General features: G+C 45.4%; 1 protein-coding gene across 1 annotated transcript in view; it reads left to right on the top strand.

Annotated features, from left to right (window-relative positions):
- The window catches only part of arhgef17 (Rho guanine nucleotide exchange factor (GEF) 17), a gene marked incomplete at its 5' end in the record, with an annotated part of 139,524 nt that extends 130,031 nt beyond the window's left edge, over positions 1 to 9,493 (top strand). Inside the window, 3 exons of the mRNA XM_080731118.1 lie at positions 5,216 to 5,333; positions 7,512 to 7,694; positions 8,373 to 9,493. Coding sequence (XP_080587244.1) covers positions 5,216 to 5,333; positions 7,512 to 7,694; positions 8,373 to 8,602 — 531 coding nt within the window. The remainder of the gene's footprint in view (positions 1 to 5,215; positions 5,334 to 7,511; positions 7,695 to 8,372) is intronic.
- Between the last annotated feature and the right edge of the window lie 5,489 nt (positions 9,494 to 14,982).

Genomic DNA, 14,982 nt, shown 5'->3' with positions numbered 1-14,982 from the left:
TTGTAGGCATTCTCACACACGCGCACACACATACTTGTTTTTGCTACATACTGAGGACTTTACATTGACTTCCATTCATTTTTCTTCCATTCCTGTGGCCTTACCCTAACCCCTAACCCTAACCCCTAAGCCTAACCCCTAACCCTAACCCTAACCCTTAACACAACCCCTAAATTTAGTGAGGACCGCAACTTAGTCCTCACTTTCCAAAAATGTCCTCACTCTTTTGGTTAAAAACTATTTCTGGTGCTCACTGGGTAGTAAGAACCAGGACACACACACACACACACACAGGCATGCACACACACACACACACACACTAGGGATGCGAATCTCGACCACTGAGGCGATACGATACAGACCTCGATACACTGCCAGCGATACGATATAATTGCGATACATTGAAATCCTGCCGATACGATACATCGGGAACAGGGGTGCTGTTCCCGATACGATGCGATACGATTCACGATACACCACGATTCAAGCCCAAATCCCAAAATTTACAAAACATAGCGACTAAAAATTTATGAAATTTAAATTCAAGGCAATGTATTGTTTCACTGTAGTACTAGGCTCTGTCTAACAACCCAACATATAGTATTCTGGGAGAACACAAAGCTCTAGGCTATTGTAGAATTGTTTCATAACTAATCATATAGAAGGCCTATGTCATTATTAGTAGGCCTTTATGTCTTCAACTGGGAGTCAGGGACCCAAATCCAGGGTTATTACAGGGGGCCTGCCAAATATTTGTGTGATACAGTAGGCTATAATGCATAGCCTACAGCGAGGGTCCCTGCTTGATCTCTGTCTGAGCTAAGGGGTCCTTGACCTGAAAAACAATAAAGTCTGTCCCTCCCTGGTTTGTATTATTATATTATATTATATTATATTATATTATATTATATTTAATCCAGGACTATGCAATTTTTATGGCCAAAATGTTTTAAAACAGACCTACAAGCTCACAGCGCGTCGCATCCACGACGCATTGTGAGCTTGTAGGTCTGCTATTTTAGGTGCGACACCCTTGTACTGCGATGTATAAATTAGGCTTCTTTCCCATGCAGAGCAGAACTAGCAGCAGAGAAAGTGAGAGAGTTGCTTGCATCAACAGGAAAGTTGTAGAACAGTGACAAATACTTTGTTTTAAACGCAAGCAGTAGTCCTACAACACCCAGCAACATTGTTGTTGTGTGTGTGTGTGCAGTTAATATAGTGCAGAAGATGATCTCAATCAATTGTCCATCGGAGATTCGCTAAGAAACGGCTGTTGATTACATATCACTCGATCAGCCTGTGCCAGAGTGTATATAAGAGAGTTACGTCACGCTTTGAACTCGCCGCAGACCGGAAGTGGCGTCGCATGGAGCCTGTTCTCATTCTTATCGAGGCTCTGCTGCTCTCCTGCCCGTCCGCCCCCACTATAGCCGAGGTATTTTCAATCACTGGTAAGTAGAAATCACGTCTTTTTCACCCTTTTAACGCATTCACGGGCCTCTCGTGAATGTGTGAATGCGTGAATGCGTTAAAAGGGTGAAAAAGACGTGATTTCGTCTACTTACCAGTGATTGAAAATACCTCGGCTATAGTGGGGGCGGACGAGCTGAAGAGCAGCAGAGGCTAGCTAGGAATGAGAACAGGCTCCATGCGTGCGCAAGTGCGCATGCGTAAGCTTCCCACCATAGAGTAAATAGGCTTTCCACGCTTACTATGGGAGTCGACGTAAGTGACGTAACTCTCTTATATACACTCTGGCCTGTGCTACTCTGTGACAACAATCAGCGCAGCGGACTTGGATGTTATAAAGCTAAGTACTGTACAACTAATCTTGCATCGTTTTAACCCGTGGGGCTGCTAGTTCGTCTGTTGATTCACTCGCATTTCGCTGCACTGTCTGTCTCCCTGGTTGCCTGCATGCAGAGTGCAGATGTTGTCCGTCTGTCCGAGTCGCTCAGTCGCAGCTCGCGTTAAAGACTGGCTTTTGGGGAGGGGGTTGAACGGCTGATGATGGTGCATTCATGGCGCCTCGGAAACACAGGATAGAATGAAATACTATATGGAAGAACCGATACAATCGCGGAATTTACCGATCCAGACACTCACGGTACGATCCATCACGATTTCGGCCGTCTATTGTACCGGTACACACTGAATGTACCGATTCAACCGTATCGCGGACGTTTGTATCGCGATTACGATCCGTACCGGTATATCTTCGCATCCCTAACACACACGCATGCACACACAGAACACACACACAAGCACGCATGCACACACACACACACACACACACACACACACACACACACATGCACACACACAACACACACAACACACACACGCACACACACACACACGCACACACGCACGCACGCACACACACACACACACACACACACACACACACACACACACACACACACACACAGAGACAGTAACACCAGGGACGTGCTGGGCCCCTGATTCAGCCCGGGAAAAAGAGTTGCAGAGGTCCTCATTGTGCGCTATAGAGAGAGATCTCTCTATGGGGCTTTTAAGCCGTGACATCATTTTGTAGGCAGAGGAGAACTCTGCCCCCAGAGCATTTTCTGTCCCTCGCTATTTCAACAGATCCGAGACAAAAATAACGACTAAAGTATAATTCTAACACTTTCCTTTCAACAACAAAGAGAAGAAAAGTTTGTAAATAGTAAAAATAGTAAAAAGATTCACGGAAACTGGGGGCAGAAATTCTCCTCTGCCTACAAAATGATGTCATACTTGCTGCTGCTACTCAAAGATTTACCATTTCAGATCATGACAAGTGACAAGCCAGTGGGCCAATTATTGTACATGAGTTATATTTGGTCATTGTCGGGTGGAAACCTTGTATGTCCTAACCCTAGTGAAAACAGCCGATCTACAAGCACCGCGAGGCGTTGTGTGCTTGTAGATCTGCTGTTTTCACTACTTTTGTGCAACAGCCTTGTATGATGAAGCAGGGCTTTACTTTGCGAAAAAATTTACAAATTTGAAACTTGAGATGTGAGGTTTCTGCCTGACAGTGACGATTTACTTTGTTGGCCGCCCAGCCCCCAAAATGGAAAGAAGGCCGACATTTTAGTTTTATTATTTTTTTCCTAATGGCCGGCCCGGACCGGCCGGGAATGAACCGGCCGTTCGGGAGTTGTCCCGATTTTTCCAATGGCCAGCACATCCCTGAGTAACAGCATCTTTGCCATATTTGGTGGCTACCGATAGGAGAAGAGATTGGAAGCCTCTTACCCCATTACCCCCCATTCATGCTCCGGATGAGAACATCAGACGTCCAAGCTCACAACGGTCGCTTCCACATTGAGATGTGAGCTTGTTGCGACCGTCAGGGAGCAGTTTACTATGAAAACCTCCACCGGCCGTCCGTCCGTCCGTCCGTCCGTCCGTCGGTCACACGTCACACGTCACACCTTTGCCCTGCTCATATCTCCGCATCAGTATGACATCACACCAGATGTGTACACAAACCTTTGTGTACGTTGCTGTGGCAACAGTCTGTTGTTGCTGGTCTGTTAGTGTACGTTAGCAACCACCTTAGCAACCATGGTTTTACCCTAGCAACCAACTGTTTACCCTAGCAACCAACTGTTTACCATAGCAACCATGTTTTTTTACCCTAGCAACCAACTGTTTACCATAGCAACCAGATACGCAGAGCAGGGATCTCCATATATGGGCATAAACAGGTGACATCACACTGATGTCAGATACTCAGAGCAGGGATTTCTCCATAATATATGGGCATAAAAGGGATTCTGTTAGGGATCTCCATATATGGGCATAAAAGGGATTCTGTTAGGGATCTCCATATATGGGCATAAAATGGATTCTGTTAGGGATCTCCATATATGGGCATAAAAGGGATTCTGTTAGGGATCTCCATATATGGGCATAAAAGGGATTCTGTTAGGGATCTCCATATATGGGCATAAAAGGGATTCTGTTAGCTGTTAGTGATCTCCATATATGGGCATAAAAGGGATGCTGTTAGGGATCTCCATATATGGGCATAAAAGGGATTCTGTTAGGGATCTCCATATATGGGCATGAAAGGGATTCTGTTAGGGATCTCCATATATGGGCATAAAAGGGATTGTATCCCAGATGATGCCCTGTTAGGAGATCCACACTAACAGAATCCATATGGTCCTACCGACAGCTGCTATAAGCCAACCCTGGCGATAAGGTCTGAGTCGAAGAAATGCTTCTTTCCTGGCAAGAATTGCCCCTTTATACTGTAGGGCTCGTTTGTGTATTGTATGACATCACGCCACATCATCGGCTGAGGACTGTGTGATGTCATCATATCTCCATATATGGAGACATAAGTTGCTCATGCCCAAATATGGGCTGGTGAGGTCAGACTTAGTGTGATGCGTAGGTTATCTCCATATATGGAGATTCAACTTCAATGAGTAACCATGGCAAACTGTCAACTGCCCGTATGTCTTGATAATTGGTAAAACAAACTTTTGGCCTATTTGTGGAGATAAGCGACCAACGGTCGCTTATCTCCCGATTAGGGAGTCTTACTGGTATATCAGCTGCTCTTGTGCACAATGCCGTTGCGGGGGTGAAGTCATATGTGGAGCGTCTCTTCACAGAGAGACTGAAAGCTGGGCTCCACAAAACACGTCTAAAGCTTTGTCACCATCTGATGTTGAAACATAGTTGCGACCGTCAGGTTGCACTTACTATCAAAACCTCCACCGCCAGTCAGTCCGTCCGTCCGTCCGTCACGTCACGTCACGTCACGTCACACTTTTGCCCTGCTCATATCTCCACCCATCAATTCTCACATGGCCCTCTTCTAGCGCCACCATGAGGCCGATTCTTGCAAAACACATTTTTGGACACTGCTCCTAATTTTTTTTTTCTTCTAAAATCACGCAAATCGGTACACAGTATGTCTACACTCATGTCATCAACATGGATCTGTCCCATTTAGCGCCACCTTCAGGCCGATTTTTTAAAACACATTTTTGGACACTGCTACACATTTTGCCCTAAAATGACGTTGCGACCTCACGGTCGCTAATCTCCTGATTAGGGAGTCTTACTGGTATTAGATGTTGCGGTTTCTCTCTTTCATTCTCATACATATTTTTGTCATTTCTTCCTCTCTCTCTGTCTCTCTCTCTCTCTCTCTCTCTCTCTCTCTCTCTCTCTCTCTCTGTGTATCTATGTCTCTCTACCAGGTTCAGATGCTATCATCAGACAGCATAAAGCAGCATGTCTTCGTATCACTGCTCTGTTGGCCTGCAAGGACCTGCTGTGGATAGGGACCTCTGCTGGTACCACACCACACCACTCCACCCCACACCACACCACACCACCCCACACCACACCACACCACACCACACCACACCACCCCACCCCACCCCACACCACCCCACACCACACCACCCCACCCCACCCCACCCCACACCACACCACCCCACCCCCACACCACCCCACCCCACCCCACCGCACCCCACCCCACACCACCCCACACCACACCACCCCCACACCACCCCACACCACCCCACCCCACCCCACCCCACCCCACCCCACCCCACCCCACACCACACCACCCCCACACCACCCCACACCACCCCACCCCACCCCACACCACCCCACCCCACCCCACCCCACCCCACCCCACCCCACACCACACCACACCACCCCACCCCACCCCACCCCACACCACCCCACACCACACCACCCCCACACCACCCCACACCACCCCACCCCACCCCACCCCACCCCACCCTACCCCACACCACACCACACCACCCCCACACCACCCCACCCCACCCCACCGCACCCCACACCACACCACACCACCCCACCCCACCCCACACCACCCCACCCCACACCACCCCACCCCACCCCACACCACCCCACCCCACCCCACACCACACCACACCACACCACCCCACCCCACCCCACACCACCCCACCCCACCCCACCCCACCCCACCTTTTTTGCCACAGATAAAAGTATCTGTGGCAAATATCTGTGTTTTTTTTTATCTGTATCTACCATCCACTTTGAATGGAAAAATATCTGGAGAAAGAGATTTTTTTATCTGTTATCTGGCCCAGTGGGAATGGGCCTTTACTCTGGTTTTCATGCCTACATGGATCCCAGTGATATATCTTTTTAAATCTTCACTTGTTTATCCGGTTTAGCGGCCGGAATGTCCAGCTTCTTGTGGCTGCAAGCCCCGAACGCAAGAAATATCCAGCTTCAGAAATATCCAGATGTGTGTTAATCAGGAGATTTTAATAAAACCTCGGAATAAATTCCTTACCAAACAATTTCTTCACCAATGGTAAATAAATGGTAAATGGTGCATTTATATAGCGCTTTTATCCAAAGCGCTTACAGAGATTGTGCATTACATTCACCCATTCACGCACACATTCATACACCGGTGGCGGAGGAAACCATGCAAGGCACCAACCTGCTCACCGGGAGCAATGTGGGGTTCAGAGTCTTGCCCAAGGACCCTTCGACATTAACTCAGGGGGAGCCCGGATTAGAACTGGGAACCCTTCGGGAACCCTTTGTGCTCTAATAACGGTTTCTCTACCCCTGAGCTATGCCGCCCCACATGTGTTGGTAAAGGTGTCTAGTGTTGCTAAAGGTGTCTAGTAACATATCTAACAAAGATTGAAATTCAACATCCCTAGCAAAATGTTTGACAGCTAGGGTAATTCTGGGTCTCATTCACTTATTATACCCTATACTGTAAGGGAAAAAAATCACTCCCAAAAATATGCTTTAAGTGGGATGTGAGGGGTCTAACTAGGTGTTTTTAATTATTCTGAATCCATTGCAAGCATTTGTTTTGCACGAAAATTAATTGGGCCAAAAACAGACCCAAAAAAACGATGGTTTAGTGATGAGTCATCACTTCACAAGTTGTATGGGGTCCATTTTTGGCCCAAGGAATGTTTTTCGTGCAAAACAAATGCTTGCAATGGATTCAGAATAATTAAAAACACCTAGTTTGACCCATAACATGCTACTTAAAGCAGATTTTTGGGAGTATTTCTTTCCCATATAGTATAGTGCATAGTAAGTGAATGAGACCCAGAATTACCCTTGCTGTCAAACATTTTGCTAGGGATGTTGAATTTCAATCTTTGTTAGATATGTTACTAGACACCTTTACGAACACATTGGTGAAGAAATTGTTTGGTAAGGAATTTATTCCCAGATTTGACAAGTTTTCTGCAAATTCTCCCTGACTATGTGGTCTTAGTTTGTTTAATTAAAAACAACGATGCTACAGAGTGAATGTAGTTTCAAACATAGTGATGCTAGCAGGTTAATGTAGTTCTCTTTGTGTCTGGACCAATCAGGAGTGGTGTTTGTCTTCATGTCTCCACCAATCAGGAGTAGTGCTGACTCTGTTTGTCTTCATGTCTCCACCAATCAGGAGTGGTGCTGACTCTGTTTCTCTTCATGTCTCCACCAATCAGGAGTGGTGTTGACCCTGTCCATCCCGGCGGTGAGTTCTGGTACGGTGTCGGGTACGCTGCGTTCCCCGCTGGTCCCCATGGGTTCTGCTCACGGTCACACCGGACACGTTCGATTCCTCACCGCCATCGAGCTGCCCGAGGGAGTCCACCTCAACATCCCTGCTCCGCCAGCAGAGGGCGCTGGTGAGTCCACTCTGAACGCTGTGATTTACATCAGTTCTCAACCTGTGGGTCAGGACCCCCAGGGGGTCCCCACATTATATTGGGGGGGTCCCCAGATGATTAACTTAATGTGAAACATTGTTTTCTCTCTCAACAGTAAACAAACCAACATAACGTTTAAGTGTATAGAGGGTATCTGCACATTTATAAAGTGACAATTTAATGACTTTTTAATACCTCTAATCAATGGGGGAAAATGTATTATAATCAAATTATTGTCTTAGGAAAGCGACAAAAAACAAAAGCTATGCCCCCTTTTTGCTCCCAATTATATGTGTTTGACCGCGGACCCCCCATTTCGAAATATTTAGTTCCAGGGACCCCCAGAAGAAAGGGAAGATTTGAGTTACAAATATTCCCTTTCAAATATATATATATATATATATATATATATATATATATATATATATATATATATATATATATATATATACATATATATATATATATATATATATATATATATATATATATATACATATATATATATATGTATATATATGTATATATATATATATATATATGTATATATATATATATATATATATATATATATTCAAAGTTTTGCACATAAAAATAAAAAAAACTAACCTACCAAATAACCGTGACCTTTACCCTCTTGTCCCCTCCTCCTCCCAGCCAACCAATCCCAGGGTGGCGTGACGGTGATTGACGGGTCGGCGGAGGCGGGCCTTCAGAGGCGGGACTCTGCGCGGCGCCGCGCCTCCGGCCCCGCCCACCTCCCGCCCAGAGCCAATCAGCTGGTGATCTCCGGGGGCGACGGCTACGAGGACTTCAGGCTGACCAATAGCAGCGAGACGGTGGGCCGCGACGACTCCACCAATCACCTGCTGCTGTGGAGGGTCTGAGGACACGCCCCCTGGCTTCTGATTGGACCGTTCTTAGGAGGACCCGCCCCCACTGGCTTCCCATTGGAGGCTCTGAGGCAGGGACGTGCAGAGAATGTTAAAGAGGCAGGGGCTGACGTTTCTAAAAGGGCCTTTTGGTGGAAATGTCGTCAAAAACAGCAGACCTCCAAGCTCACAACGCGCCGCTCTGCGACGCGTTGTGAGCTTGGAGGTCGGCTATTTTCTGTGCTTGATTTCTACACAGAGAGGGCAATTCTTTCAACATAAGATGCTGCATTCAAGTTCAGGAGAGTTTGGACAAGGCAACTCTCTTGAATGCTGCCTTCAGGTATGGCATGGAAAGAGGGGACATTTACATTTCTTTCACCATAGTGAAAACTGCATTCATGGTCTGGAGAGGACACTTTTTATAGACAGATAAAAGGGCAGGGGCTCAAGCCCCCTTTGATGTCTATGTGTGCACCTGCCTGGGTCTGAGGGACCGCCCCCACTGGCCTCTGATTGGATAGCCTGCCAGGAGAGAATTTCAACGGAAGTCGTCTTTTTTTTTCCACCAATCACTGCAGTGCGGCGTCGTTGAAAATCTATTCCCCACAGAAACGTTTTCTGTTTTCACAGTAAAGCAGCAAACATGGATTTTACCGAGGTTACGCCTTTTCTACTAAACGTTGACGTTTCTACTAAAGAGCGAGTTAACTTAACCAGCTGGTCAATGTGTTGCTGCCACCATCTGGCGGAGTCAGGTTAAAACAGGCTGCAACGCATGACGTAACCTCCGTTAACCGCAGCACTAAACCACCACTTCCGCTGTTTCTACAGGTTCAGGCTCACGACACTCGTTTCAACCAGAAAACCGCAAAATGAAAGGTCAGATATGAACCCTCGGTTCAGACCAACCCTCAGTTCAGACCAACCCTCGGTTCAGACCACAACGAGACAGTATTTTTCGGGGCGGTTGGAAACGCGAGAAAACGTCGCAACAGCACCGTCCAGAGAGGAGTTCTTGGAACTCGCTCTTTCTGGCGTCTCCGTCTGAAACCGCAGGAAACGGAGGAAAACTACAAAACGTGCCGTGTCGACACGTCAGCCTACGTTACCATGGTGAACGTAAACAAGGAAGTGGAATCGTCTCATCTGTGCGTCACCGCCACCTTGTGACACGGCATGCACACTGCGTCGTTTTAACGCGTATGAACGCTGGATTAAATGTGAGAACGCTGCGGCGTATCGCCGTTTTCTCTACAGACCAAATGGAACCAAATGGACCCTTACAGCTCTGTGACTCTGAGAGTGTGCAAATGGAACCAAATGGACCCTTACGGCTCTGTGACTCTGAGATTGTACAAATGGAACCAAATGGACCCTTACGGCTCTGTGACTCTGAGAGTGTACAAATGGAACCAAACGGACCCTTACAGGCTCTGTAACTCTGAGAGTGAACACATGGAACCAAATGGACCCTTACAGCTCTGTGACTCTGAGAGTGTACAAATGGAACCAAATGGACCCTTACGGCTCTGTGACTCTGAGATTGTACAAATGGAACCAAATGGACCCTTACGGCTCTGTGACTCTGAGAGTGTACAAATGGAACCAAACGGACCCTTACAGGCTCTGTGACTCTGAGAGTGAACACATGGAACCAAATGGACCCTTACAGCTCTGTAACTCTGAGAGTGAACACATGGAACCAAATGGACCTTCGTATGGGTCCATTTAGATCCCCTAAAGGAGGTCCCTGGAATGCACTCTGAGGGACCACCCACTGGTCCCAGACTCCTCCTACTTTTTTTAAGGCCTTGTGATTGGCCTCTCTCTCTCCACCAGACACGTGGGTGGGAGGGGCCACTTCTTGTTTAAACGTGTCACGTTTGGTCCTCGCACTGTGTGTGTGTGTGTGTGTGTGTGTGTGTGTGTGTGTGTGTGTGTGTGTGTGTGTGTGTGTGTGTGTGTGTGTGTGTGTGTGTGTGTGCACACAGAACGTCACATTTCACACGTTTTCAAAAATGTATAAACCCACTTCTGACACCAGAGCCCAGCTGGAGACGGACGGACGGACGGACGGACGGACGGACGGACACTGCTGTGTTCAGCGAACACCAAGGTCACCTCTACCCTTGAACTTTGACCCCTGTGAAGGATGTTGGGGGGGGGGGGGGTTGACCTTTGACTCCTCGTCCAAGATGTCTTAAAAACAAGAAGTTTCCAAAATATGATCTGCGTGGGAAAAAAAGACGAATGAATGAATGAATGGGCTTTCAATCTGAGGAACTACAAAATGAATGGGCTTTCAATCTGAGGAACTACAAAATGAATGGGCTTTCAATCTGAGGAACTACAAAATGAATGGGCTTTCAATCTGAGGAACTACAAAATGAATGGGCTTTCTATCTGAGGAACTAGAAAATGGCCGCCACCGCTAACGAGGACAAGATAAGAAGTCAGGAAAGGTCATGTGACATGCTCACTGCTGCCACCTGTTGGCTGGACGGAGAAAAAACAAACTAAACAAATGTAGTGATGAATATATTTAAAACAATAATAATAATAATAATATATATTTACAGTGTTGCTTCTGTACTTCACCTGCTGTCACCTTTCACCTTTGTTGTGTTTTCATGATGTCAGAGAAACAGGAAGTGAGGTGTGGTTCATACAGGAAGTAGCGTAATAGTGAATCGTAGCGGCATTCGGGCAAGAACCGCCCCCCTAATATATATATATATATATATATATATATATATATATATATATATATATATTAGGGCTGGGACTTTAACTGATTAATTGCGATGAATTAATTACAGATAATTAACGCGATTAAAAAATGTCCGCATTTTAATCACACTTAGTTTTTGCACCACAGAACCTTCAGTTTCGGGCAAACCGATCATAGCGATGCACCAACCAAGAAGAGACAACAAACACAAAGGGAGAAGTAGCCGATCAGAGTGCTTTGCTTGGCCCAGTGGATGCGAAATTTAGATTTAAAAAACTCACTTGTTGATTCACTCGTACAACAAGATGTGTTTTACTTAAAAAAAAATGCTTCTGAGGTCAAATATTAATATGCGATTAAACATGCGATTAATTTTGATTAATTAATTACAAAGCCTCTGATTAATTAGATAATTTTTTTTAATCGAGTCGCAGCCCTAATATATATATATATATATATATATATATATATTAAAACATGGACACCGACGTTACGTTTCCAACAAAAGCGACGGAGGCGCGCCGTCTCAGGCGACCTTGAGCCACGAGAGACGCCGCCGAGCGAGCCAAAGCGAGCGACTCTCCGTATGGAGCGCTGCGGAGGTCTAGAAGCTGTCAACCAGGGGGAACTGTCACTCAAAGTTCCTCTGGCCAATCACAGCGCGTCTTTCCCGGGACTTGCCTGAACGCTGCTATCATCCACCATACAGGACACAGGAAGAGCCTGCGTGGCCTCCTGGGTAATAGCAGATCTACAAGCTCACAGATCTGCTCTTCTCTGAAACACTTTACACATTAAGCTGTAACCGTTCCATTGTAGATCTGCTCTTTTCTGAAACACTTTACACATTAAGCTGTAACCGTTCCATTGTAGATCTGCTATTTTTGAAATGCCGATGTATAAATGTTATAAAGTGGTTTAAAAAAAGTGATCGTGATGTTTTGTTTTGGTGTTAATTGATTGTTCATTAACCCATTGACTGCTAACCAACATTGTTTTTCAACTTGTGTTCGTTCTCCGCCGCACGTTTGCGCTTTCCACCAACCTTTGAAAAATCATAGGATAATCGGGAGCTAACCTCGCCTACCAGCCTTTCTGGAGAGAGAGCCTGGTGTTCGTTCACAACAGACCGTTTGGTTTCCGCCTAAAGCGCGGAAACCACTAGAAGAAGCGGTGTCGCTTTGATTTCGTTCCCCTCGTTTGTTTCCCCAATCACTATTAAAATGCTGGAGTAGCCTAGTGTAGTCTTGCCAGTCGCTACGAGTTGGACTAAAAGATGCAAATACCAAACACATTTTTCGAAAGCAAAACTACTCCGCATCAAGGTGTTTATTAGGTAGGCCCTAAAACTATGTCCTTGGGTGCAGGGGAATATTTTGGGTTAAAACTGAATCCGGTTGATAGTTCCGGCCAAAGTGTAGTCCGTCTAGGACTACAACATGACGTAAAGTGGTTTCCGCTCCCGACCGGATCAAACCCCGTAAAGTGAAGTGATCCCAGACTAATCGGGAGCCAATCAAAAGACACGCAAGGCGAGGGTGTCCTGGCATTGGTTGGATATCCATAATGAATGTGTATGGGGGGAAAGGGGCTGGACGCGGCAGCGGCCATCTTTGGAGTGGATCTAAATCATACATGGGCAACAGGTGGCCCGGGGGCCACATGCGGCCCCCGCCTTCACCTAATGCGGCCCGCTGGTTAATATCTGAATACTGATATATTATAGTTTTCACTTGTTACGATTCTAAACATGACCCGCTTTAATTACTTTAGTCTATATTAGTAGCTTAATGACCTAGTAGGCCTAATAGTCTTTTTTTATGTCCAAGGTATTTGTATTTATTTAAGTTCATAAAGTTAATATAAAAGCTTATTACCCGGCTTGGTTGAATAATTGATCCTGATTGGTCGAGCGCTTAAATCATCTGTGATCTATATCTCTATAACAGACCGCTGTCTAATCAAAGACTCAGAACACCTGCTGCAGTCAGGCTGCACTGTGTGAATCTGTAGTACCGTATCCAACATGTCAGCCATGTAAACAAACACACTGTGTGAATCTGTAGTACCGTATCCAACATGTCAGCCATGTAAGCAAACACACAGCGACATTTACAACTAAACGTTGCTCAACTACAATAGCAACTACAGTAGCCTAGTAGGCCTACTAGTCTGGTTTTAATGTCCAAGGTATTTGTATTTAAGTTCATGAAGTTAATATAAAAGCTTATAAATGCTTTTGAAATTCAATCAAAATGTTTTCCGGATTCCAATTCAAAAATAGTAAAAATAGCCAATCTACAAGCTCAAAACGCGCCGCAGTGCGACGCGTTTTGAGCTTGTAGATTGGCTATTTTTTGCAATTTTTTGACTATGTGCATTGTGGTCCTCTGGAGTGAGTGTGAACATGTAGTGGTCCATTCAAAGATGCTCAACCCTGGTCCAGATACTGAAGATACCTTATTCTAGGTAGGGATGGATCTCGTTAATTCTTATTGACTAGCCCTTACCTGTAGTAAAGTAACAAATATTATCATTACATTACATTTATTAAGTATGCTATAAGGTCTTGCTGCTTGGTCATTATGGCATATATGGACACTTCAGGCTGATGATTCCCGACCCGGCTAATAAATATAATTAATAATTTGACTCGAAACTAAAAACAAAATGAAGTATTTCTTTGTTTACAGACGGCTGAAAGTATTCCACAAGTGTTGCTGCGCTGGGCATCCCCCTAGCACGACACGGTCGCCTTGGAAAACAAGGAAGTGCTGATCAAATAGAATCTATTTGCTGATACTGCGTCGTCTATTTCTCGCCTCAAATGTTTGTAAAAACATTCTTGAGAGCAACGCTTAGTTCTAAATGTCGCTGTGTGTTTGTTTACATGGCTGACATGTTGGATACAGCACAAGATTCACACAGTGCAGCCTGACTGCAGCAGGTGTTCTGAGAAGTGGATGAGCAGTGGTGAATCATAGAGCGGAGCGGTCATTATTCTCCTATAATTCACCGCTGATTTCAGTGCTCGACCAATCAGAATCAAAATGTGTTTTTGGCCGCGGACCCCTATGTCAAAATATTTTATGCCACGGATGGAACCCCATCGCAACATATTTTGTTCCAGGGACCCCCAGAAGCAAAGATTAGATTTTAGTCTATTCTGCATCTAGCTTAACTCATTGAGTGCCAATCCCGAACTAGTTCGGCTTTATTATCGTATCGCAGAGTGCCGATCCCGAACTAGTTCGGCTTTAAAAAACAAAACAAAAAAAAAAAAAAATTGAATTTTTTTTTTTTGAATTTTTTTTTTTGGACCCCATCAAATCTGGTGAACATGATTTCAATCGCGATTTTGCATGTTCCACCCCCATACAACCCCATCTAACATACAGGGCAGCCATTTTTGTTTACATAACATGTAAAACATAATGGCTATTATCTCAAGAATGCCTGAACGGATTTCCAATCAGATTTTTTTGTTTGAAAGCTGTGAACAAACTGCACAAATCCACTCCAATGCAATCCAGGATTGCATTGGATTTTTTAGAGCTCATTCTTCTCTGTTTTTTTCCCATGCATGAGGTGTGCAAGGTTTAATCGTGGCTAAATTGCAGAAAATAGATCTTCTAAAATGCTTGGTAGCCAATAGCTAACT

This window comes from Nannobrachium achirus (assembly GCF_963921795.1).
Source record: "Nannobrachium achirus genome assembly, chromosome: 8".
Classification (NCBI taxonomy): Eukaryota; Metazoa; Chordata; class Actinopteri; order Myctophiformes; family Myctophidae; genus Nannobrachium; species Nannobrachium achirus.
This window is presented reverse-complemented; position numbering and strand designations above follow the sequence as displayed.